Below are 20,668 nucleotides of genomic sequence, written 5' to 3'. Positions count from 1 at the left end.
GAGTGCCCGCCCCGCCCTGCCCTGACACGAGGCTGTCCGTGCTGCCGCTGCGTTCGCTCTGAAGCCTACCGGTGTCCCCGCTGCCGCCTCTTTCTTCCCTCAGATCCTCGAGGACTACCTGCTGGTGGAGGATGCTCCTCTGCTGGAGGAGATGGCCGAGGAAGACGAGGAGCTCGACCTGTACAATGAGATGACGTTTGGGCTGGGTAAGGTCAGAAGGAGCTCAGATTTGGGCTGACCGCCAGCACCTGTAGGGCAGAAGATGGTGGGGGCAGTGAAGAAGGTGGTCCTCAGCAGGGGCTGAGCTGGGGGGTGGCGGCATCTGTATGCCCTCAGTGTGCTCTGCTTCTTCCGTCAAGACCCTGACTCCACCGAGGAGGATGCCGCCAAAATCCCGGTGCCTCCAGAGAGGAGCCCTGAGCTGTTGGAGCCTGAGGAACAGCCCCAAGTGGTGGAGGGGCAGCCACCAACAGAGGAGCAGGGAGAGCTCCAGGGTGAAGGTGGGACGGAGCCAGAGGCTGAGCAGGTGGGCTCTGAGGAGGAGGAGGCAGAAGATGAAGAGCAGGGAGTTGAGGAACAGGAGGATGAGGAGGAACCCAACGACTTGGGAGACCCAGCAGTAATGAGAGCTGTACAGAGCAAGCCTACACTGGAGGTGATGCCTGGTTGGGGTGGGAGGGGACCCTGAGTGAAATCCCTGGGGTCCCCCAGTGCCCAAGCAGAGTCAAGCAGGTGGTGTGATCCTGCTGCTCCTTTCTCCATCTTTGTACTGTGGACTGTGTCCAATGTGGGGCAACGGGTGGTTCTGGGAGGTAACAAGGTCATGCCCGTGGTGCTTTTGCAAAGTGTACATCACTAACTGTCCTCTTTGCACTCAGAGCCAGGACTCAGCGGTGCTGGACAGCAGGATTGGCTCCAACTGGGCAGAATTTGGCCAAGAGGATATGGTAAAAACATTCCTTCCTCATTAGTAGCAGAGACTGAGTGTCTCCTGCTTCTCTCCCTGTGCTGATCTCTGTTTGTCTTCCAGCTGGCAATGGACCCCATGGCATGGGGCTCCTGCCCCAGCAGCATTCCACCCCATCACATGCTAGAGGTGTGTCCTTGGGCTTTCCCTGTGTGTCCCTTATGGTGCGTGTGTCCCTTATGGTGCTGAGCTGTCAAGGCTCCATTTCCTTCATCTACCTCCTCCTCCTCCCACAGGACAAAGCCATCCTGCAGGTCCTGGAGAGGCCACCTACTGCCACCAACATGGCCCTTGACTTCCTCGGCTCCCCTGTACAGAGGGGGTATGTAGGTTCCCCACGGCACAAGCGCCCTGACTTCAGAGGGATGTCCCCCAAGTCTTTCCCACAGCACTTCCTCCAGCAGGTACAGGTTTTCAGAAACTCTTGTTTTGCCCTTCCTCTGCCTTCCCTGCTCCCAGAAGCTGTCCCAAGCTCTGAGATGCTTCTATGTTCTATGGGACCTACTACCAGGCTGGGATTTGTGGCTGTGCCTGGCTGATCCCAGTAACATCTTATTCCTGCAGCAACCTCTGATACCGTGCTCCACATCCTCTCCTCGGCCCTTCCCACCACCCCGAAGAGCCTCTTCTTTCTTTGCTTCCAGCCAGGTAATGGAGAGAGCTGTTGGCCACCACCACTAACCCCACAGATGGTGCTATGTCCTGGAAGACACTTCCGAGCACTTCTCAGCATCTCTCCCAAGTGGCAGCCTTTGCAGCTCAGTTTCATCCTAGGCACTCTTCTTTATCTTTGATGGGAATGGTTGTAGCTGTTGCTTTTTAAATACATTTATCCTGATGTTCTTGCACTGGGCCTGTTTGGTAGCACGTTGGAGCACCTTTGATGGATTTGGGCTGCACCAGGCAGTAGCATAACATTAGAGTACCCTTGCTTTGCCCAAATATGGGAGCACAGAATGTGGCTTTGGTAGAGCCCAGCCATCCCTCCAGGTGGAGACAGCAGGGTGTCCTGCCATCTGACCACTTTTCCCTTCCTTTCCAGTCTGCAGGTTATATGTCTCCAGGCCCTTTCAGTCCCCTGTCGCCCAACATTGGCACTCCACCACGGTCTCTCACCATGCACTTCGGCCCAATGTCTCATTCTCTGGATTCCTCTGTCTTCTTCAGCCCCTCCACCAGTGGCCAGCTCAACCTCAGGTAGCAGGGATGGCGTGTGGGGTGCCTGCCTGGGGATGGGGGAGGGGTGCTGCAGCCCTTGTAGAAGCTGGTAGCTTCGTGGGGGTGGCTCAAGTGTGGGAGCTGAGCTGTGGTTGTGATGGTGAGGAGACATCTGGTCTGGGTGAGGCCATGATGGACAGCCATGGGCATGTCACCATCCATTGTCTGAAGGTCAAGGGAACTGGTGGCCCTTGTGGCACTCAGCCAAGACCTGTCCGAGTGGTGTCCCAAAGGTCTGTCAAGAGATGCATTGGAGCTACTGTATTGTCTTCAGTCCTCATTGTCCTTTTGCAGTGTGCCCAGCCACCTCACTCAGCTGCACCCACAGCACCAGCGCATCCTGACCCAGCGGCAGCAGCAGGGTGGGACATTGCAGAGGTATGGGCTTTACAGGAGAACTTGGGGGTGCCTCAGGGGGGGCTCTGAGTGCTCACATTAGGCTGTGATCTTCCCTGTGACAGTGTCTCCCCCAAGAAGCTGTGGTCCCCTAAAGCTGACCCTTGTGCTGGGCTGATGACCTGCAAGGAGAAGGACTGGGTTGTCAAGGTGGAGATGATCCAGCTGCAGAGTGAGAACTTGGATGATGATTATTACTACCAGGTGAGCTGCTTCTGTGGGGTCCTGTGGTCACCCAGCTCCTTGGAGCTACGCATTCACACCTGAGGGAGCTGGAAGATGCAGGGGCTTGAGGTGCTGAGCCCTGTGCAGGAATGGGGCAGAGGAACTCGGATGGTCCTATGTTGTCCTTCTGGCTGCCTGCAGACCTACTACCACCGGCTGGAGCGCAAGCAGGCAGAGGAAGAGCTGCTGGGTGGACGCAATAAGCAGGAGCCCCCCAAGCTGGTGACACCATTCATCCAGAAAGTGGAGACCTACAATTCTGGTGAGGGACTGTTGCTGGGGCTGGGATATGGGGCATGGGACATACTTTTACCACGCTCCTGCTCTCTTCCAGTGGTGCGCATTGCTGGCTCGCTGGGCCAGGTCGCTGTATCCACTTGCTACAGCCCCCGGCGGGCCATCGATGCTGTGCACCATGCCCTGGTTGAGGAGGTAGGTGGAAGGGAACACCGGGCTCCAAGCTTCCTTCCATGTCTTTAGAAGTTTAGGAGTGATAGGAGCTATCCTGGCTCTGGGTGTTGGATGGGGCATGCAGTAGGGCTGGGTGTCAGTTTTATGGGATCAACAGGGTGGGATGGGACAGCCGGTGATGGCTGTGGCCGCTGTGCAGGGTTGGTCTTTGTCCTGAAGCCACTTTGATCCCCAGGGAACAGCTGGCCCAGAGCTGTGCTGGCAGCGGTGTCTGGTGCTGGCTGTAACTGTGCCTTCCTTTCTCCCCTCCTGAAGGCTGCGGGGAGCCACCGACTTCGAGCGCTGCACAGGATTGAGAGGGTGAGTGGCTGCGGCCATGCTTTGTGGCATGCTAGGATGGAGCAGAGGCTTGTCCAAGGAGCTCTGTGGGGGAGGTCTGCTTGGATGTGGGGGGTTTTGAACATTCAGCAAATGCTCCAAGCTGGCCACTTATCCCTTGGCATTTCTTTAGCTGTTTCTGCAACTGCTGGAGGTGGAGGAGATGCAGCGGAAGATGTCCTTAGCCACAGAAGAGCAGGAGCACAAGACCCAGGAAGTGGGACGGATCTACCAGGCCCTGAATATCAGAGCCTGCAGCAGTGAGGAGTAAGATATGCTGTGGTGAAGTAGGAGTGGGCAGCGTGCCCCTGGTCCTAGCTGTGTTCCCTGTAATCATATGTAATGGGATTCTGTCCTCTGCATGTCACCATAATTTGTGGTGCCCCTATCTACAAACCTTGTCCTCCACTGAAGATGTGTGGGAGTGAGGGAGATGTCAGTTCATCTCCTAAATGGGCAGAAGTCTCTCAGCGTTTGTGTCAATGGGAGCCTTCCTCCCTAGGGAGGCAGAGGATGAGTTCCTGCAGGTCTTGTGTGTTCGGAAAGGCAAGAAGCTCACAGCACGGCTGCTGCCCCACCTGGCCCCAGAGCAAGCAGAGAAGATCCTGCTGACCATCACTCACCACCTGCCCTTCCTCATGAAGAAGGATGCGCCAGATGAGGCGAGCACCTCCACTCTGGGGCAGGGGGTGCTGGGTTGCTTTCTTCTATCTCTTTTCCTGGAGCTGGCTATCTTGCTAGGTCTCAGCAAGGCTGGGAGGATGGTTGGGTTGACATGGGAAGAGGGCCTATGAAGAGTAAGCTCAGAGCTTTGGTTCCCCTGTTGAAGTGGAGAAGGAGGAAAGTTGCCAGGAGGTGTTAAGGTAGTTCTGGTGGACATGTATCCCTAGGATGTGTGGTGGTCCCTGCACCACCTCTAACCCCTGAACGTGGGGTATAGGCATTAGGGCTAGGAGTCAAGGATGGGGATGGGACTGCTGTGGGTCAAGCAGTCTCAGATCCCTGCTCTCCCCTTTGCCCTGCCCAGTCTCTCCCCCTACTCTACGGCCCTTTGAATGAGGTGGTGGGCAGGATGACCTTCAGCAGGCTCATTGAGGTCCTGCAGGAGATGACCAGGACCCTGCCTGAGTCTGCCGAGCTTCCACTCACTATGGCCTTGAAGAACCAGGTAAGTTGGTATCCCCACTATCCAAAAGGCACCACAGATGGACAGGCAGCTATGATGCAATTCCTGATGTATCCCCACAGTTTGGCATCTCCTTGCTCTACTCCCTGCTGAGCCGTGGTGAGGGACTGTTGTCCTCTGAGACACCACTGGAGCCACACATGGGGGACTTCGAGACATGGTGAGGAGATGGGACCTCATAAGCATGGCTGGGGTTGGCTGACCAACGCGGTACTCACTGTCCCTTTGGTGTCCCCAGGACAGACACCGTATTCCTGGTTGCTCGGGAGCTGTCACAAGTGCCCAAGGCTTTGCTGGTGGAGCCACTCTTTTTGCCCAGCAATCTCCTCTCACTCTTCTGCCGCTACCTGGACAAGCAGACTGTCCACCACCTGGAGGCCAAGATGGAGTGAGTACTGCCTGGTGCTGCCTTGTAGAGAAAGGGCTCTGTTGGGACCAGATCTCTGGGAAGAGAAGTGGTAGATATGCAAGTCTGCAGACCCCCACTATGCTGGAGGACACAAGTCCACACAGAGCAATTTGCCCCCATGATGGTCCCTAGTGCTGTCAAGCTTGTGGTGCTTGCTTTGACTTGAGCAGATCTGATGTGCTCTGTGTGCATCTTTCTGGGATGAATAAAAGTGGGGGCAGAAAGCTGGGGAATCCCCACTGCAGTCTGGCTGGGCAAGCTCTAGTGGTGGCTGGGCAGGTAGGCTCCTGGTGGCTGGCACCAGTGTGATGTGACAAACCTGATACTTCAACCTTGCTCCTTCTTCACAGGTGCTCCCCACTGTCGGCAGAGGCTCCCATGCCATGCTAGGCCCTGAGAGTGAGACAGGGCCCAATGCAAGGACTTTGAGTTTTGAAGCAACCACAACTCGGGTGCTGGGCACTTTGGGTGAGCTGTGTGCTGGCTGGGAATGTGGGTAACTTATTTTGGCCTCACACCTTGCAGCAGCGCTTGGCAGGTGCTGAGGCCACTCTGCACTGGGGCGCTGGGAGCACCTGCAGGGGGTGAGTGTGTATAGCACTTGAAATAAAATAAAAAGGTGATTAACAAGCGCTTGGAGCTCCTGTTGGTGGCCTCTGCTGTGTGCGAGTAACCTGGATCTGATAGAGGCATTGCTGGAGCACGGGCCTGGAGACCCAAGTTGGGGACAGAGAGGATCCAAGAGTGCAGAAAAAACAGGGAAAACCCAGAAGGAAGCTAAAGAGAATCGAAGGAAAAAGGCAGTGATGAAAATGGATGTGGAAGCGGTGGAGGGTCAAGAGCTTGCATGGATCTGAGTGGCAGGGAGGAGATGAGCAGAGAATGGGGAAAGGTCTGCACACAGGAGGGGACACAGTGGGGTATCTGTGTGCACAGGAATTGCAGTCTGAACACATGGCTGAAGACAAAGCCCCTCTTATGCTGAGGGCTTGAAGGTGTCATGATGGAACACCTTGGAGTTTACAGCATCATCTTTCTGTTATTTAAATATGACTACGACTGTCACAAGCTTACTCCCAGGTCTGCCTCTAGGACCAAGGGGTGTCTAGCTATAATATCTTAGGGTTTAGTTATCTTGGTGGTGGCTGCCTGACTTCTAGCTGTATAGTGGCATTTCTCCTAATCCTATGGGGCGGCGACATAGAATTGCAGACTTCTGGGCTGTGAGGGCACACTGCTGGCTCACTGCCCGCTGCCATCCCCAGGTCGTTTTTGGCAGGGCTGTGCTCCATCCTTACACCCCCAGCTTGTGCTGATAGGTGTTCCATGACCCGGATGCACACCTTGCACTTGGCTTTGTTGAACCCCCAATGAGGTTCTCCTGAGCCCGTGGCTCAGCCTGCCTGGGTCCCTCTGGAGGGCATCTGTCTCATGCACTTGGATAACTGGCACGTCAAAAATAGTTCAGGATGCCTGTATTGATGCATCTGGCTGTTTGTAGCACGAAGAGAGGTCAAAACTGAAGACCCAAAAGCAGCTTCAGAGCTCTGATAAAGTCTTTGCCTCGTGGCACAAAGGAGGACGGCAGCAAGGCTTCCGAGATGAGGAGGCAACGTGTTGCTCTCTGTTCCCTGCAGAGCGCAGCCCGAGCGGGGGTGGGGGAGGTAAGGAGGCACAGGGGCAGCTTGAAGCCACGAAGGCCGTGCTCGGTGCAGGGCTCTTTTCGCCCTTCGGCCGTGATTTTCACCACTCCAGCAGAGGCACCGGGCTGCAAGACGGCAGATAACGGCACGCACGTCGACGGGCCTTCCGAGCCGCCCGGCGTCTCTCATTGGCTCCCCTGCTGGCCGACAGCCGGCTGTGCCCAATCGCGAGGCTCCGCCCGCCCCCAAGCTCCGCCCTCACGCTTTAAGTAGCGGCGGGACTTCCGGTCTCGCCTGTCGCGGGCGGAAGCGGCGGCGCGGAGATGGCGTCAGGCGGTGCCGGCGGCTCCCGCTCCCCCTCCCCGGGGCCGCACTTGCCCCCGCCCTTCCCACCGTCCTCCGCCGACGGCGACGCCGCCGACAGCGATACGGAGGGGGAGGACATCTTCGCCGGCACCGTGAGTGTGGAGGGGGAAGCGCCGGGGCGCGGTGGGGCCCGCTTTGCTCCGCGCTCAGGGGTGTTTGGGGCCTGCTGAGCCGGGGGGCCGCAGGCCTTGGTGCGGATCGCGCCTCCCCGAGCAGGGAACAGCGCTGCTCGGCTAAAGCCGCTTATCGGGCGCTTAACTTGGTTGTTCGAGCAGCTGTCATAACTAATGCTCGGTGCTGTCCTCTTGAGCACAGCGCTCCTCGTGCAGCTGTGGGGGTAGAGCTGTCAGCTCGGGGTCCGTCCCTGTGCTGAGTGCCGGGCTGGAGGCCTGAGGAGCGACAGCGGCCCCAGTGGTTCGTGTGCCAGAGGTGCTGGGCGCTGTTATGGGCTGCTCTGAAGGAGGCTGCGGTTCTCTTATAGCAAGAAGTGGAGAGCAGGGCGTGGTACTTCTGTGTTCTTAGAAACTAAGGCAGACTGAGAACCCAAGGATAGATAGCTCTCTTCAGCATTTGAGGCTCATCAGGGAAACTTCAGCACCCACCTTACCTTGTCTGCAGAGAGCTTCTTACTGGCTTGGGAGCTTCTCCACAGCTCCTGTGTGGGAGCAGAGGATCTGAATGACCCCACACACGGCACTCCTGTTTGTTGGTTGGGCTGTGAGATGGAGGATTGGGTGCCTCTTAAAAAAGTGAATTGCCACAGGTCTGCACCACCAGCAGCAAAATCTTGGCTTTTACAAGGGGTCTTGTGTTGGCACGCTCACCCGAGGCTCCCTGGTGCTGCTCGCTTGGCCTGAGTGGTGCTGCTGCCAGTGTGCAAACAGAAGGGTTGGGTCTCCCAGGGCTATTGAGAGCTGTTGCAATCTGTGTACTCAACCAGGATTGTGAAGGGCACTGGAAGGGAAGCAGCCTCTGGCCACTGTGCGTGCTGGGTTTGTAGTGGTGACCCTGCGTGGCAGCGTCTAGACCTCCCCAGCATTAATGACTGTGTTTGTGTCCTTTTAATTGTTTTAAAGAGCAAACCCTCGGCACCAAAAAGGGAATTGCTTCTTCCTGTGAACAACAGCTCCAAAGAGAACGGGGTTCGTGTAGAGCAAGATGATCAGGACCTATTTGCAGGTGAGTCTGCATCTCTGAGCACTTACTGATGCTTTCTGAACTGTGAGCTTAGAGTCATCTGTGTTCTAGCCATGATTTGCCTGTGCTTAGGCTGCTTGCTCTGGACTATCACAACTCCTTATCTCTCAAGCTTGTGTTGTGCTCTGGGAGCGCTGAATACTTGTGGTGTGTTTGGGAAGGTCCTGTAGCCTCCTCCAGGTCTCTCACTTAATCATGCGGCAGGATTAACTGCCTGGAAGCTGAAGAGGCCTAAAAGTGGGCTTTTATTAAACTACAAGGCAGTGTGTCCTTCTACACCTGAAAGGTTTTCTAACTTTTCCTCCCTCTGTGCAGATAGAGGAGGTATGTCTAGCAGAGATGTGGTATTCCCCAGGAACAGGGAATGTAACACCCCTCTGTGGGGGGAAGTAAGGAGGGTTGGACCTTACCCAGCAATCCTGTTCCTTGGCTGAGCATGAAACCTCTGGCAGAGGCATCTGAAAGTCAGTTCTGGAGATATCTGGTAACAGGTGGAAGCTTTGACTTCCTCGGGTGGATGAGTGTCCTGGAAAGGAGCCAGTCTACATGCAGTGTTAAAATTCAGTTTGTCTGTAGCTTTTTGTAGTATGCAGCTGCTGCTAGCACACAGCAAGGAACTCCTGTCTGCCTCTCTAGAGTAAGTTTCCATTAACAAAATGTTCAGCTGAGTTGATCAAATGCCCTTACTGCAGCAAAGCTGTATGACGTTGTGCTCTTCCCAGTACATACAGATGTCTTCCCTGTGTTTCTTTAATGCTGATTATTGTTGTTGCTGCCTAGGTTCCGTGTGCCTCTCTGAAAATGCTGACGTTTTTAGAAACCCAATGTAGAGAGGCTGACCCTTGCCAACTTCTTTTGACAGATGCCACTGTAGAGTTGTCTCTAGACAGCACGCAGAACAACCAGAAGAAGGAACTGGCCAAAGCATCCAATCCTGCCCCCTCATTAGAAGTAGCTGCAAGCCCTTCTTCTAGAAACCCTCCAAAGAGCAATGAGGAGGTGAGAACTGCTCTCAGCTTTCCAAGTTGCCCTGCTGGTTTTGGGACTGTAATTGACAGGAACCTGTCTGTTTACTTAGATGGGAACCTGCATCTAATGATGTAATTAATGTAATTGGCATATTGGATGCCCTGGCTTTATCTCGGGCTGTCAGTCTGGGGCTTGAAGTGGGGCTCAGGTGAGCCTTGCTCTTGTGGAAGCATGGTGTGATGCAGGCTGCTTGCAGTGCTGAGAGCGAGGGGCTGACCTGAGGGTCTGAGCTCTGATTGAGAGTTCTAGCTCCCTCTGTTGCCACAGATGGGGCTAGGTGGTGGAACTGCTCTCATGTGGATTTAAAAAAAGTCTCCTGGGTGACTTGAGAACTCAGATTTTTTAAGTGGAACTTGTGGTCTGGTTGCCAAGCCCAGTTAAGCGGAGCTCTGCCTAATTCTGTATCCTTTTCCTGTTGAGAAATGAATACTATTTTGGTGACAAGCAGAGAGCTCCTCTTCTGCCCCTCAAGCAGCCAGAGGTCACGAGGACTCTGCAGTACTGTCATTGTTGCAGGCTGGCTTCAAACTGGCTCAAGCAAAGCAACACAGAACCTGGGCAGAACGCTGAGCTGATTGGTGAATTGTGAATCTCTCACCTTCAGGTTCTTAAACAAGAGGCTGTGTGGGGCAGATGCTTTACTTTCACCTTACTAATGAGGAACTGTAATGCTTTTCAAGCAAGCCTGAAGCTCCAGTGGCCTTTCAGAGGCAGTACTGTTGTTTTTGCTGCCTCTGACCGTCAGGGTTCAGGCTGGGTCTGCCAGTTGCTGTCACAGTTCTCCATCCCTGCACAGTGTAATTTGCCTCCTGCATATGTTCAGTATCTTCACCTGTTCCAGGTGAGAATTGAAATTATGTAAAAGAGCCCAGAGGAAATTACTTTGTGCAGAGCTGGTCTGAGGTTGGGCTTGGCAGAGTTCTGCCTTAGTGATGAGCAGTTTGTGCACTAGTCTGTGCAGATAGCATTGCTGTAGAGACAAATCCAATCCGGGATGGTTGGAACGTGCAGCCTTAAAACAAGTGTGGATCCCAAGAGCTTCATAGCATTGCCTTGACCAGACTGAAATACCAAAGATGCCTTGGCAGTGTGACAAGCACTCTATAGCATATGGGACTTTGTGTACGGAAGCCTGGATTTCTAGTTCCAATTTGCTGTCCTTACGTGCTTACTTCAAACAGCTGGAAGAAGAGGAACAGGAGGACAAATTTGAGCTGACTGTAGGAGTGAGTGACCCGGAGAAAGTTGGTAAGTCGTGTATGGCTGGCAGGGAAGAGGTGAAACTGCCTTAACCTGAAATCAAATATGCTGTCCCATGCTTTGGCACCTTCCCTGGCAGCTGTGGAGCAATGAGAAGCAAGAAGCTTTCTCTCTGTTGGAAGTGGGGATTAGAGCAAGTTAACCAGCCGAAGGCAGTCCACAGGGAACCCGTCTGATCCCAGCCAGCTCACGGCTTCTGTAGCTGGGGGGTGCACTGACTTCTAATCAGTGCACTTCTAAGGTGCATTGGGGCAGTGTCTGACTTGTGAGGATGCCCTTTGCTTGAGCTATGAGGTAAACCCTCCTCTCCCCAGACAAGCGGTTTCTGTATTAGCTGGAGAAAAGGCTGGCTGTGATGTCCCAGAATCAAACCACAGGCAGCCAGGGGCCGTCTGACTTGCATCCTCTGAATGGACTGCTTCATGTGCCGCACAGCCGCTGAATTGTGACATGGCGAGCAGATGCATGGAGTTAGCCCCAGAGCTGTCAGTGTAACAAGCATCTGATTGTCAGCATTGGCTGCCTTGGGAAGGAAAAGGAGGGCTGAGCAGCTAGGTTGGGGAAATGCCTGGTGGGCAGGGCTCCAGGGTTCTGCAGAAAGATGCTGCCTGAGAGTCTGTATGCAGACTCAGGGCTCAGATCAGAATCACTGAGGCTTGCAGAGGTCAGGGGATTGCTGGAACCTGGTGCTTTGCGGTCACCAAAGCCTCCAGGTGATGATGCAAAAGGCCAACCTTGTGCTAATGCCTTGGTTTTGCTTTCCACAGGGGATGGCATGAATGCATATGTAGCCTACAAAGTATCAACACAGGTATGTCAAACTCATCATTTTTTTTCCCAGTCTAAGGCAGCTGGACTGGCCTTTCCTTTTCATGTCAAGCTAGTGGTGACCTAAATAGATGGGAGGCCTTGAATCTACAAGACTTCATGAGTTATAATCCAACCTTACAGATCAGAGGATGAGCCTAGCTCTGAAATAGGTTTGCATCTATTTGGAAGAAGACCTTTTCAGCTGATATCTCTGCTCAGCGTTGGAATGAGCAGCAGGAAGGTCGCCTGCTAGGGAGAGCCCCAGGTGCTGGGACTGTTCCTAGTGGTTCTGTGCTGGTAGTCATTTCAGATTAAGCTCACCTGCACGCAACTTTTCCCAACAAGTCTCTTGTCAGGACCTGTTCTCTGGGGCTAGTCACAAGACATCAAGCTTTCTGCAGCTGCTTCCCTGCTTTGGGACCCATCTCTGTGCTTTCTGAAAAGCCTTTCCTAGCTGTCTGTCCAGCAGCTGTTGGCCTGCAGGCACTGCATCTTGCAGTGCAAAGCTGTGGTTGTGTGGCAGGGACTGGGAGATTTGGTGTCTGCAGAGCAAAGCTGGCAGCTACAGTCAAAATCTGCTGATGGCCCCTGCAGCCTGATGTGTAACCTGACAGCAATCCCTGTTCCTGTGGGGAGAAGGGATGGTGGGATTAGGCAATGAGCAGGGCTTAGGCAGCCTGCTCTGTTACTGGTATTAATGCTGCTGTTCAGCCCTAGGAGAGCTGCCGGGAGATTTGCTGAAAATCTGGGCCAGGGCTTGCTCAGTTCAGCCCGATGTATTCCTCAAATCCCACAGAGCTCAGGATGACCTGTTGCCATCCCCAGAAGTGATGGTGCACACGTGTATGCATGGGCAAGCTTCCCTGGATGAGTTTGACCTGAGTCTCATCTCTTCCCACAGACGAGCATGCCAATGTTCAGGAGCAAGCAGTTCTCAGTGAAAAGGAGGTTCAGTGACTTTCTGGGTCTCTATGAGAAGTTGTTGGAGAAGCATGCCCACAATGGGTTCATCGTGCCTCCACCGCCTGAGAAGAGTCTCATAGGTGAGTGGTGGAGGTGCAGAGCGCTGCTCGAGATCTGGTCCTTCTGATTTGAGCCTTGTGCCCAAAAGGATGGGTCTGCCTGCAACCTCCAAGCTGAGAGGGAAGCTGCAGAGCAGTAAGAGAAAGTAGGTGCATTAAAATAATCTGAGTTCTGTGACACAACTGAACTCTGTTGGCTCCCTGCTTGGAGCTCTGGGCGTTAAGCCTTGTTAGAGTTGATGAGTGGCTCTGCATTCTCTTGGAGAAGAGTGAAATCGCTGCACTGTCACAGAATTGCTCTGTTCGCTTGGGTCCAGACCTGTAACCATTCCAGTCTCGTTTGGTATCGCAGTGCCTTGTTTCTGGATGTAGATTTCTGCTAGATGTAGGTGTAAGCAGATGTTAATTTTCCAAGTAGCTCTTCTGATGCAAGGTCAGATTTCTCTCTTGTCACCGCGATAGTCTGTATGCTTTGTGACAGACCTTGCTACCTTGTGCATTCAGTTTGAGGCCACTCATTAATTGCACCTACCTTCTGTGCTAGGAATGACCAAAGTGAAAGTTGGGAAAGAAGACTCCTCCTCTGCAGAGTTCCTAGAAAAGAGACGGGCTGCTCTAGAGAGGTACAGATCCCAACAGCTATCCCCTCATGCCTGAACCAAGCAAGGGACCTCAGGAAGGTCAGACTGGCTGCAGTCTTCTCCCTGTGTGAGAAAAGCAGTCTGCTTCTAGGCTTAGAGGGAACCTGGAGGCCACTGAAGAGTTGCAGCTGCAAGAGTTGACTCTAAAACTATCTTCTGCTTCAAAAAACTCTTGCTGGTGCTCATCCAAATCTGGCTGAACTCTGACAAGGCAGGGAGAAAACTGATCTGTCTCAGGAGCCCAAAAATCCGGATGCTAAGTAGAGTACAAACAGTGCAGATCAGGTGAGAAATAATTCCCTCTCTATTTAACGCATCTTTAACTGTGCAGCCACCAGTGGCCTTCGCTCTGCCACCCCTGTTAACTGCTGTAGTTAGCAACAGTATGCCAATGACCTCCAGCTTCAGCCTCTGAAGTGTCATCACAAAGGAATTTAAGACTGAATCTTCATCAGTTACTGTATCAAGTAACCTTGGCGTAGTGAATATTGGTGCAGGTGCAAACTTGTCTCACTGGAGTCCCCAGGGAGGGAGGACTCTTGATGGGAGGATGAGAACACCTTGCTGGGTCTGACTTCAGCTCCTGAGCTGCTATTTCTGAGCAAACAAGTGTGTCGCAGCTGACCTGTGTGTGCTGCAGCTCACCAAGGTGGCTTGGAGCCAGGCTTCAGCAGAGGTAACTTGTACTGTGTTTCTTCTCCACAGGTACCTACAGAGAGTTGTCAGCCATCCAACCATGTTGCAGGACCCGGATGTTAGGGAGTTCTTGGAAAAGGAGGAGGTCAGTAGGGTGGACTGAGGTGGCTGCGAATACCTGGGGGTGCAGAGGGAAGCAGTGCAGTGCACAAGAAGTTAAGGGGGCATGGTGCTTCAGAGCTCGGTGAGAAGCAGCAGGATCCTGTAAGAGCTCTTAACCAGTGATGAGGAGAACAGGACGTCTTCTGTTCATCAGTGCATATCTAAGCACCGTATGCTGATAACAAGCTGTGGCCAAGCTTGCTTCACCACGATGGGGGCACACATTGAGAGCGGGGGTTGTCTTTATTCTGAAACCCATGATGAGAGTGTAGCTTCTGTCTGGAGGTAAGGGGGGACCGGAGCCTGATGCCCAAATGATATGGAAGTGCTGACTCTCTGCCAACCTGTGTGGCCAGTGTGGTCCCTGCACCTCTGAGGAGAATATGATGGTGCAAATCTTAGCATCTGCCTAATGCTGTGCCAGAGGGCTTTGGTGTAGGAACAGACTTCATGGAAGCACATCAGGACACGGGTATTATCAGTACCGCTCTCACAGTGACTCTTATCTCCTGGCAAAGCAAACTTTTCTGTTTCTCTATAGCTGCCAAGAGCAATAGGCACCCAGGCCCTGAGTGGAGCAGGAATACTGAAGATGTTCAACAAAGCAACTGATGCTGTCAGTAAAATGACCATTAAGATGAATGAATTAGACATAGTAAGTATTTGGATGTCTCTGGGCTGTCCTTGTCCTTGCTGCGTGTTCCCACCAGCTCACATTTTTGGGGAGGGGTATATGGCAGCTCTGCGGCTGTGCAGATAATGTAGGAAGCAACTCTGGGTCTGTCCATTTCAGTGGTTCGAGGAGAAGCTGCAGGAGGTGGAGTGTGAGGAGCAGCGGCTACGGAAGCTGCATGCTGTTGTAGAAACACTAGTGAACCACAGGAAAGGTAACGAGCTTGGTTTTACTTGCTGTGTAGCTTGGACTGTAAGAGTTAAGCCTTGTGAAAAGATACAGCAGTGCTTTCTTGCTATAAGACTCTTTGCCTCTTTGTCCTGGGAGACAGAAGTAAAAATGATAATGTCACAATTTCTCTCAGATGGTACAGACTTGGGATGTGAGCCTGGTGGCTGAAAGCTGCTGTAATGAACCAGACCAGAGCTGATCTTGTTACTAATGCCATGCTGTCCTCTGCCAGGGAGCAAGGATGTTTCCCTTTGCATGTTTTGCTGACATCTGCAAACTTGTGCCTGTTCTCCCACTGCTGTTTCCCTCTTCCTGGCTGGGGTTCCCCATGTCTCATAGAAGCCACCAGCTCTCAGGTGGCACTGGCTCTGCTAGCTAATGTCTCCTGGGGCTACAGAAAAGCAGCTCCCAGGGCTGAACTGTAGGCCAGGGCTTTCTTTGTGGAGCACCCGATGTAGCAAAGCCCACAGCTGACTCTCTTATTCCATTCACTAGAGCTAGCATTGAATACAGCACAGTTTGCAAAGAGTCTGGCCATGCTGGGGAGCTCCGAGGACAACACGGCCCTGTCCCGAGCACTGTCCCAGCTGGCTGAGGTGGAAGAGAAGATTGAACAGCTGCACCAGGAACAGGCTAACAATGACTTCTTCATCCTGGCTGAGCTCCTGGGAGACTACATCCGCCTCCTCTCAGTTGTAAGGGTAAGCACTCCTCTAGGGCAATCCTCAGAGCCAACCTCTAGGGCAGAACCACTGGTCTTAGCATAGATTTTAGGCTAAGGTGTGCCAGGAGGTAGCTGGTCCTGTGAGTGCAAGCAGAGAGCATGGCATCTCTGGTCTTTCCAAGCAGAAAGCAAACATGCTGCTGGATCAGGAATATAGGGTAGGTGAGATCTGGCTGTGCCCTTGTTCTCCAGAGGGGATATGGGTCAAGTTCATGGCTTATAGGTGGTCTTGGCCCCTCCAGGGAAGAAGGCTGCAGCTGCTGCAGGGATTGTAAGCTGGTAACCTCTGATCTGTGTTGTAAGTAGAGTAAGTAGATTGGGTCTTGAAGTCTGCCTGCCTGATATGCAGGCTTGTGTGCTGGAGGCTGAATAAAACAAGTTCCAGGTGATTTTCCAGTCTGGCAGGATGATTTGTTCCTGCCCTAGTTGGAGACTACAGAGGCCAAAATGCAGCCTGGTTGGTATGGGGAGATATGATGGGTGCTGCAGAGGACCAAGACCACTGATAGTGCTGGAGGTAGGCATGTTCTTGGAAGAAGATATAATGTTGCCTCAGCCTTTGCCTGCCTCTTGGCTGCTCTGTCCTTCTGGCCAGGCTGCCACATGCTGCTTTCTGCTCTTCTAGCTCTTCCCCACTATCTGGCTGGATGCATTCAGAAATGTGATAGCTCTTCCTTGCTTGGGCTGGTGGCTCACAAAAATACTGTCTGGCAGGTGCTGGAGTGCTTTGCTGTGACTTGTGGTCACTGCTCTGCAAGAGAGGCAGTATGGAGCTAGCAAAGGTGTTTCCTTGCACTGGCTGTTCTTGATGGAAGGAATAAACTGAGCCCCGTACTGAGGGATGCCTCAGAGCTGCCCTTTCCCTGGTATAGCAGCAGGCAAGACACTCCATATTCTGGCTTGTGCTGCCACTGTGGTTACCCTCATGTAACCTCAGATGTGGCCATCAGTGAGGTGGCAGAGGGTACAGCCCCATGCTTGTCTGGGAACGTGCCAGCCCAGCCTCTGCTTCTTCCTTTCAGGGAGCGTTTGACCAACGTATGAAGACCTGGCAGCGGTGGCAGGATGCCCAGACCATGCTGCAGAAGAAGAGGGAGATGGAGGCCAGGCTGCTGTGGGCTAACAAACCTGACAAGCTGCAGCAGGCCAAGGAGGAGATCTCAGAGGTGAGGCGTGCTGTGGTCCCTTGAGTTTGAGCAGTCAGGTTTGCGAAGCTACTCAGACAGTGAGCAAAAAGCTTTCCAGCCCTGGAAACTGCACACTTCCTCTCTCTGCAGTGGGAGTCTCGTGTGACGCAGTATGAAAGGGACTTTGAACGGATTTCTGCTGTGATCCGCAAGGAAGTAATACGGTTTGAGGTAGGTTAGCCCCAGCCATCAGCATGCAGTTCTCCCAGCAGTTGGTGATATTTGCAAATGCAGAAGTATTTGAACGGGGCATCAGCACTGCAGAGCAGCTGGTTTCTGCTGAAGGGGGGTTTTCTACTGAGCAGAAAGCATGCAGGCTGCAGAGATCCTCCAAACCATCATCAGGATGTTTTGTCCTCCCCACAAAGACATGAGGGTTTTAGTGGTTGCTGCAGCTTTGTGCTCACTTCTGCAACTGTTGTCTTGCAGAAGGAGAAATCCAAGGACTTCAGAAACCATGTGACAAAGTACCTGGAGACGTTACTGAACTCTCAGCAGCAAGTGAGTGCCCTCTGCCATCCCTCCTACACATCCTGGAGCTCAGCCTGAGCCCACAGTGGAGGAGTCTTGCTAACAAGAGGGCTGCTCTTTAAGTGTTGTACCTCAGGGGATGCCTCAGCAGAGCTGTGTGTGTTGGAAGGGGCAAAAGCTCCTCCTCACCCCCTAAAAACCCTCTCGAGTCTGCTGATTTTAAAGCTCATTGATGATGTACTTGAGCTGTGCTGGCTCCTGACTCTTTTCTCCTCCTCTCCGCAGGTGGTGAAGTACTGGGAAGCATTCTTACCTGAAGCCAAGGCCATTTCTTAACTGGACCAAGCCAGCGAGCATACCTGAACTTTGCCTTTTTTATACACTATACCTCTTTTACACGTGAATGAACCCTAGTTAAACAGTTGAGCGCTGGTAGAAGTTTAACCCCCAAACGAGCAGCTTACAAGCCAGTAACTCTTCTAACTGTATATTTTTCATTTAGCAACATATATTTTCTTACTGAAGAGAAATGAGTTTCCTGCTTTCCAGCCAGCCCTGAGTAGGTGAAGAGTAAAGGGGGTTAACAACACTATAAATGTATATTTTTCAGGCTGGGTTTTAAGGCTCTTACGACTATCTTACTCCTGCAGTGCCATTACAACTATGTAATAAAACTTGTATCAGGGCAGCCAGGCGTGTGGTGTTGTGGGAGACGGCAGGGAGGGGCCAGGGCTGCTGGGAAGAGGATGCAGGGATGCGAGGGAGGTGGTGCCGCCTGCGGCTTTGTTGTGACCGTGGGGCCCATGACCTTGGCACGGCCCAGCCACCTGTCCCGGCTGTTGATTAAGCTCTGATTCTCATCAGGGCCCGCCTGCTGTTTTTAGGCTTTGAGCTCAGCCCGGGGCTGGAGCTGCTCTGCAGGAGGCTGCGATGCTCCCCTGTCCCTGTGATAAGGGGCTGCCTTAACACTGGTCTGGGGCTGCAGCAGCGCTGATCAAAACTGATACTGAGTCTTACAGGCGACAGAAAGAAAAGGGAAAAGCACGCTTGTGCTGACTTCCCACTTTCCTTTCCTCTTATCCTTGTGCTACCTTCGGGCTGCAGAGCACCAAGGCTCTCCCGGCCCCCAGCAGCCGGGGCAGGACGGGGTGGCCATCCGGTGCTGGCAGCGGTGGCGGGCGATGATTGTAGTCTCCATCCCTGCGGCGGAGCCAGAGGTGACGGCACGCAGCCCTGAGAAGGCACACACGGTGAGGGTCATTGCGGGGATCCCTGCCTACCCTGGGGTGGTGGTGGAGGTCCCTGCCTGTCCCCGAGGGTCCCCACCTATTCCTGGGGACAGCGGTCCCTTTCTGCCCCGTGTGCTGGTCATGGTGGTCCCGCATTCTCCAGGGGCTTTGCTGACTCTGATGAAGGGGGGGGGGGGAGGGGGCAATGCGTTGGTCCCTGCACCCCCCTGTCTCCTGCCCTGCCCTGTGGGCTCCTACGTGCCCCATGGGGCAGTTTGGGGCTCCTGCCCTGGAAAGATGAGGGTGAGGATGAGCAGGTGCAGGTGTTCCTGGTGGAGGTGCTGTGCAATGGCCGGCGGCACACGGTGGCGAAGCGTTACAGCGAGTTCCAGGCACTGCACAAGCGGGTGAGGACCTGGGGCCAGCGGGGCAAGGGGTCCTGCAGCCAGGGGCCTTCCCTGGGGACCCACAGTGGTGGCCAAGGCACCCACACCCCCTGCTCTGCCCCAGATCAAGAAGAGCTGCAAGGTGCCCGACTTCCCCCCGCGGCGCGTCCCCAACTGGGTGCCCAAGGTGCTGGAGCAGCGCCGGCAGGGCCTGGAGCTCTACATCCAGGTGAGACACAGGGGGCTGGCAGCAGCAAACGTGCCCCAGGTGTGCCCACACCCCCCCTGCCCCCACCGCAGGGTGTCCTGTGCCACAATGAGGAACTACCCCAGGATGTGCTGGACTTCCTGAAGGTGCGACGCAGCCAGCAAGAGCCCAAGGGCTGCAGCCCTGTGTGAGTCTGTGGGGCTCCCCGGGGGTTGGGAGCAGAACAGGGGCCGCTGGGCACTGACCACTGACATCCCTCTCCTGCCATAGTGTCAGCCGCTCGCCCTCCCAACGGCCCGTCCTTGGCTTCCGCACTGACCCCTACACACGGCCACCAGCCATGGGTAAGGAGTGGGATGTGAGTCGCCCTGCAGTCCCCCTGTGCATTGAACTCTGTGCTGCTGGGCTTCACAAAGCTGCACTCGTGCCTCTCCCTGCAGATGTGCTCCCCAACGCCGTGCTGAGCGGGGTGCTGCAGGGCCTCTATACCCCATGGCACTGCCCACCCTGCACAGCTGTGCCCCGGGGGCAGCTGGGCCCCTGAGCACCCCCACCACCTACAGCAGTGGTGTCACACCAAGGCAGTAAAACCTTCCACGGGAGGTGGGCAAAGCCCTTCTGGGAGCTGCGGTGGCATTCTCCAACACCACGTGCCTTGGAGAGCTGGAGCTCTGCTAGCCACTGCCCTGCAATGGCATTGCTGTAGGAGTCCCTGGAGGCAGAACCCTCACTGGGAAAAAACCCCTCGGTGTTTGGGCTTTGGAGCAATAAACCACTGTGGCTGTGCTGCCCAAAGCTGGCTCTCTGTTTCTGCCAAATAAATGCAGTGGTAGCACAGGGGTTGATCTGAGACAGGAAAGGGAGTAGGAGGGCTGACCCCCTCAAGAGAGCAGAACACAAGCAAGTTTATAAAAAACACATTGGTCGCATTTATTGGTGCATGTGCTTCTTACAAAAGTGTTGGACAGTGGAGCAGGGCTCCATCTTGCCCCCGGGGAGGTGGCAGGAGCTGGGAACGGGGCCTCAGTGGTTGTCCACACCCGGGGTGCCACTGGGGACAGTGGGGAATGCACATGGGGCAGAAGGGCAGCCTGCGGAGGCCGGTCTCCATAGCACAGGGCCCCCTGCAGCTCCAGCCCGCTGGGACGGGTCACTCCTTGGCGATGGCGAAGGGCTTCTCCACCTCGATGGTGCCGCAGTCAGCAATGGTGACGTCCTTCAGCGGTTTGTCTCGGCTGTCTGTCTTAGTGTTCTCCACCTTCCTCACCACGTCCTGGGGAAAGCAGCGGTGTGACAGGGACAACAGTGGCCGCACGCAGCTCCCTGCCTCATCTCCCACGCCCTTACCATGCCCTCCAGCACTTTGCCAAACACCACGTGCTTGCCGTCCAGCCACGGCGTCTTCACCGTGGTGATGAAGAACTGGGAGCCGTTGGTGTCCTTGCCGGCATTGGCCATGCTCACCCAGCCCGGGCCATAATGCTTCAGCTTGAAGTTCTCGTCAGGGAAGCGGTCCCCGTAGATGCTCTTCCCTGAAGAGAAAAGGAACAATGAGGGAAGAGGGCTGCGCAGCGCTCGTGGGAATTCCTCGGGGCCGGCGCTG

The 20,668-nt window shown here is 54.3% G+C and overlaps 4 protein-coding genes across 8 annotated transcripts in view; 3 read left to right on the top strand and 1 right to left on the bottom strand.

Moving 5' to 3' along the window:
• Positions 1-6: 6 nt before the first annotated feature.
• On the top strand, positions 7-5,822 carry PATL2 (PAT1 homolog 2). 3 transcript variants are annotated; one of them, XM_019619305.2, is made up of 18 exons: positions 7-206; positions 360-526; positions 879-947; positions 1,031-1,096; positions 1,204-1,371; positions 1,532-1,615; positions 2,010-2,164; positions 2,480-2,563; positions 2,647-2,785; positions 2,948-3,068; positions 3,141-3,238; positions 3,533-3,577; positions 3,729-3,862; positions 4,098-4,257; positions 4,623-4,763; positions 4,844-4,941; positions 5,020-5,169; positions 5,541-5,822. In XM_019619305.2, the coding sequence occupies exons 1-18, from the start codon at positions 152-154 to the stop codon at positions 5,578-5,580; spliced, it is 1,974 nt and encodes a 657-aa protein (XP_019474850.1). In that variant the 5' UTR covers positions 7-151; the 3' UTR covers positions 5,581-5,822. The 3 variants fall into 3 exon arrangements, with proteins under 3 accessions (XP_019474850.1, XP_010715441.1, XP_019474849.1); XM_010717139.3 differs by having other exon boundaries at positions 360-655; XM_019619304.2 differs by lacking the exon at positions 1,532-1,615 and having other exon boundaries at positions 360-655.
• A 1,300-nt stretch (positions 5,823-7,122) lies between these two features.
• SNX1 (sorting nexin 1) lies at positions 7,123-17,930 on the top strand. Its single transcript, XM_003209309.4, has 15 exons — positions 7,123-7,291; positions 8,276-8,378; positions 9,259-9,395; positions 10,607-10,673; positions 11,453-11,496; positions 12,397-12,538; positions 13,062-13,140; positions 13,864-13,939; positions 14,498-14,611; positions 14,750-14,843; positions 15,356-15,561; positions 16,607-16,750; positions 16,862-16,942; positions 17,201-17,272; positions 17,528-17,930. Exons 1-15 carry the CDS (start codon positions 7,157-7,159, stop codon positions 17,576-17,578), a joined length of 1,545 nt encoding a protein of 514 aa, XP_003209357.1. The 5' UTR covers positions 7,123-7,156; the 3' UTR covers positions 17,579-17,930.
• Positions 17,931-18,057: 127 nt separating this feature from the next.
• On the top strand, positions 18,058-19,942 carry SNX22 (sorting nexin 22). 3 transcript variants are annotated; one of them, XM_010717142.3, is made up of 6 exons: positions 18,058-18,492; positions 18,810-18,878; positions 18,982-19,086; positions 19,158-19,252; positions 19,336-19,409; positions 19,506-19,942. In XM_010717142.3, the coding sequence occupies exons 1-6, from the start codon at positions 18,424-18,426 to the stop codon at positions 19,607-19,609; spliced, it is 516 nt and encodes a 171-aa protein (XP_010715444.1). In that variant the 5' UTR covers positions 18,058-18,423; the 3' UTR covers positions 19,610-19,942. The 3 variants fall into 3 exon arrangements, with proteins under 3 accessions (XP_010715444.1, XP_010715442.1, XP_010715443.1); XM_010717140.3 differs by having other exon boundaries at positions 18,789-18,878; XM_010717141.3 differs by having other exon boundaries at positions 18,080-18,492; positions 18,795-18,878.
• A 28-nt stretch (positions 19,943-19,970) lies between these two features.
• PPIB (peptidylprolyl isomerase B) overlaps positions 19,971-20,668 on the bottom strand; it is a gene marked incomplete at its 5' end in the record, with an annotated part of 1,110 nt that continues 412 nt past the window's right edge. Inside the window, 2 exons of the mRNA XM_031555197.1 lie at positions 19,971-20,338; positions 20,413-20,599. Coding sequence (XP_031411057.1) covers positions 20,216-20,338; positions 20,413-20,599 — 310 coding nt within the window. The remainder of the gene's footprint in view (positions 20,339-20,412; positions 20,600-20,668) is intronic.

The sequence above is a fragment of the Meleagris gallopavo genome, chromosome 12, assembly GCF_000146605.3.
Source record: "Meleagris gallopavo isolate NT-WF06-2002-E0010 breed Aviagen turkey brand Nicholas breeding stock chromosome 12, Turkey_5.1, whole genome shotgun sequence".
NCBI lineage: Eukaryota > Metazoa > Chordata > Aves > Galliformes > Phasianidae > Meleagris > Meleagris gallopavo.
This window is presented reverse-complemented; position numbering and strand designations above follow the sequence as displayed.

Excerpts from the sequence above, each read along its gene's own strand:
- PATL2 (XM_010717139.3), top strand. The coding sequence starts at position 152 with ATGGCCGAGGAAGACGAGGAGCTCGACCTGTACAATGAGATGACGTTT. Across the intron at positions 948-1,030 it reads AATTTGGCCAAGAGGATATG|CTGGCAATGGACCCCATGGC; the intron begins GTAAAAACATTC and ends TTTGTCTTCCAG. Across the intron at positions 5,170-5,540 it reads CACCTGGAGGCCAAGATGGA|GTGCTCCCCACTGTCGGCAG; the intron begins GTGAGTACTGCC and ends CCTTCTTCACAG.
- SNX1 (XM_003209309.4), top strand. The coding sequence starts at position 7,157 with ATGGCGTCAGGCGGTGCCGGCGGCTCCCGCTCCCCCTCCCCGGGGCCG. Across the intron at positions 11,497-12,396 it reads CCTACAAAGTATCAACACAG|ACGAGCATGCCAATGTTCAG; the intron begins GTATGTCAAACT and ends CTCTTCCCACAG. Across the intron at positions 13,940-14,497 it reads AGTTCTTGGAAAAGGAGGAG|CTGCCAAGAGCAATAGGCAC; the intron begins GTCAGTAGGGTG and ends GTTTCTCTATAG.
- SNX22 (XM_010717140.3), top strand. The coding sequence starts at position 18,424 with ATGATTGTAGTCTCCATCCCTGCGGCGGAGCCAGAGGTGACGGCACGC. Across the intron at positions 18,879-18,981 it reads TCCAGGCACTGCACAAGCGG|ATCAAGAAGAGCTGCAAGGT; the intron begins GTGAGGACCTGG and ends GCTCTGCCCCAG. Across the intron at positions 19,087-19,157 it reads GCCTGGAGCTCTACATCCAG|GGTGTCCTGTGCCACAATGA; the intron begins GTGAGACACAGG and ends CCCCCACCGCAG.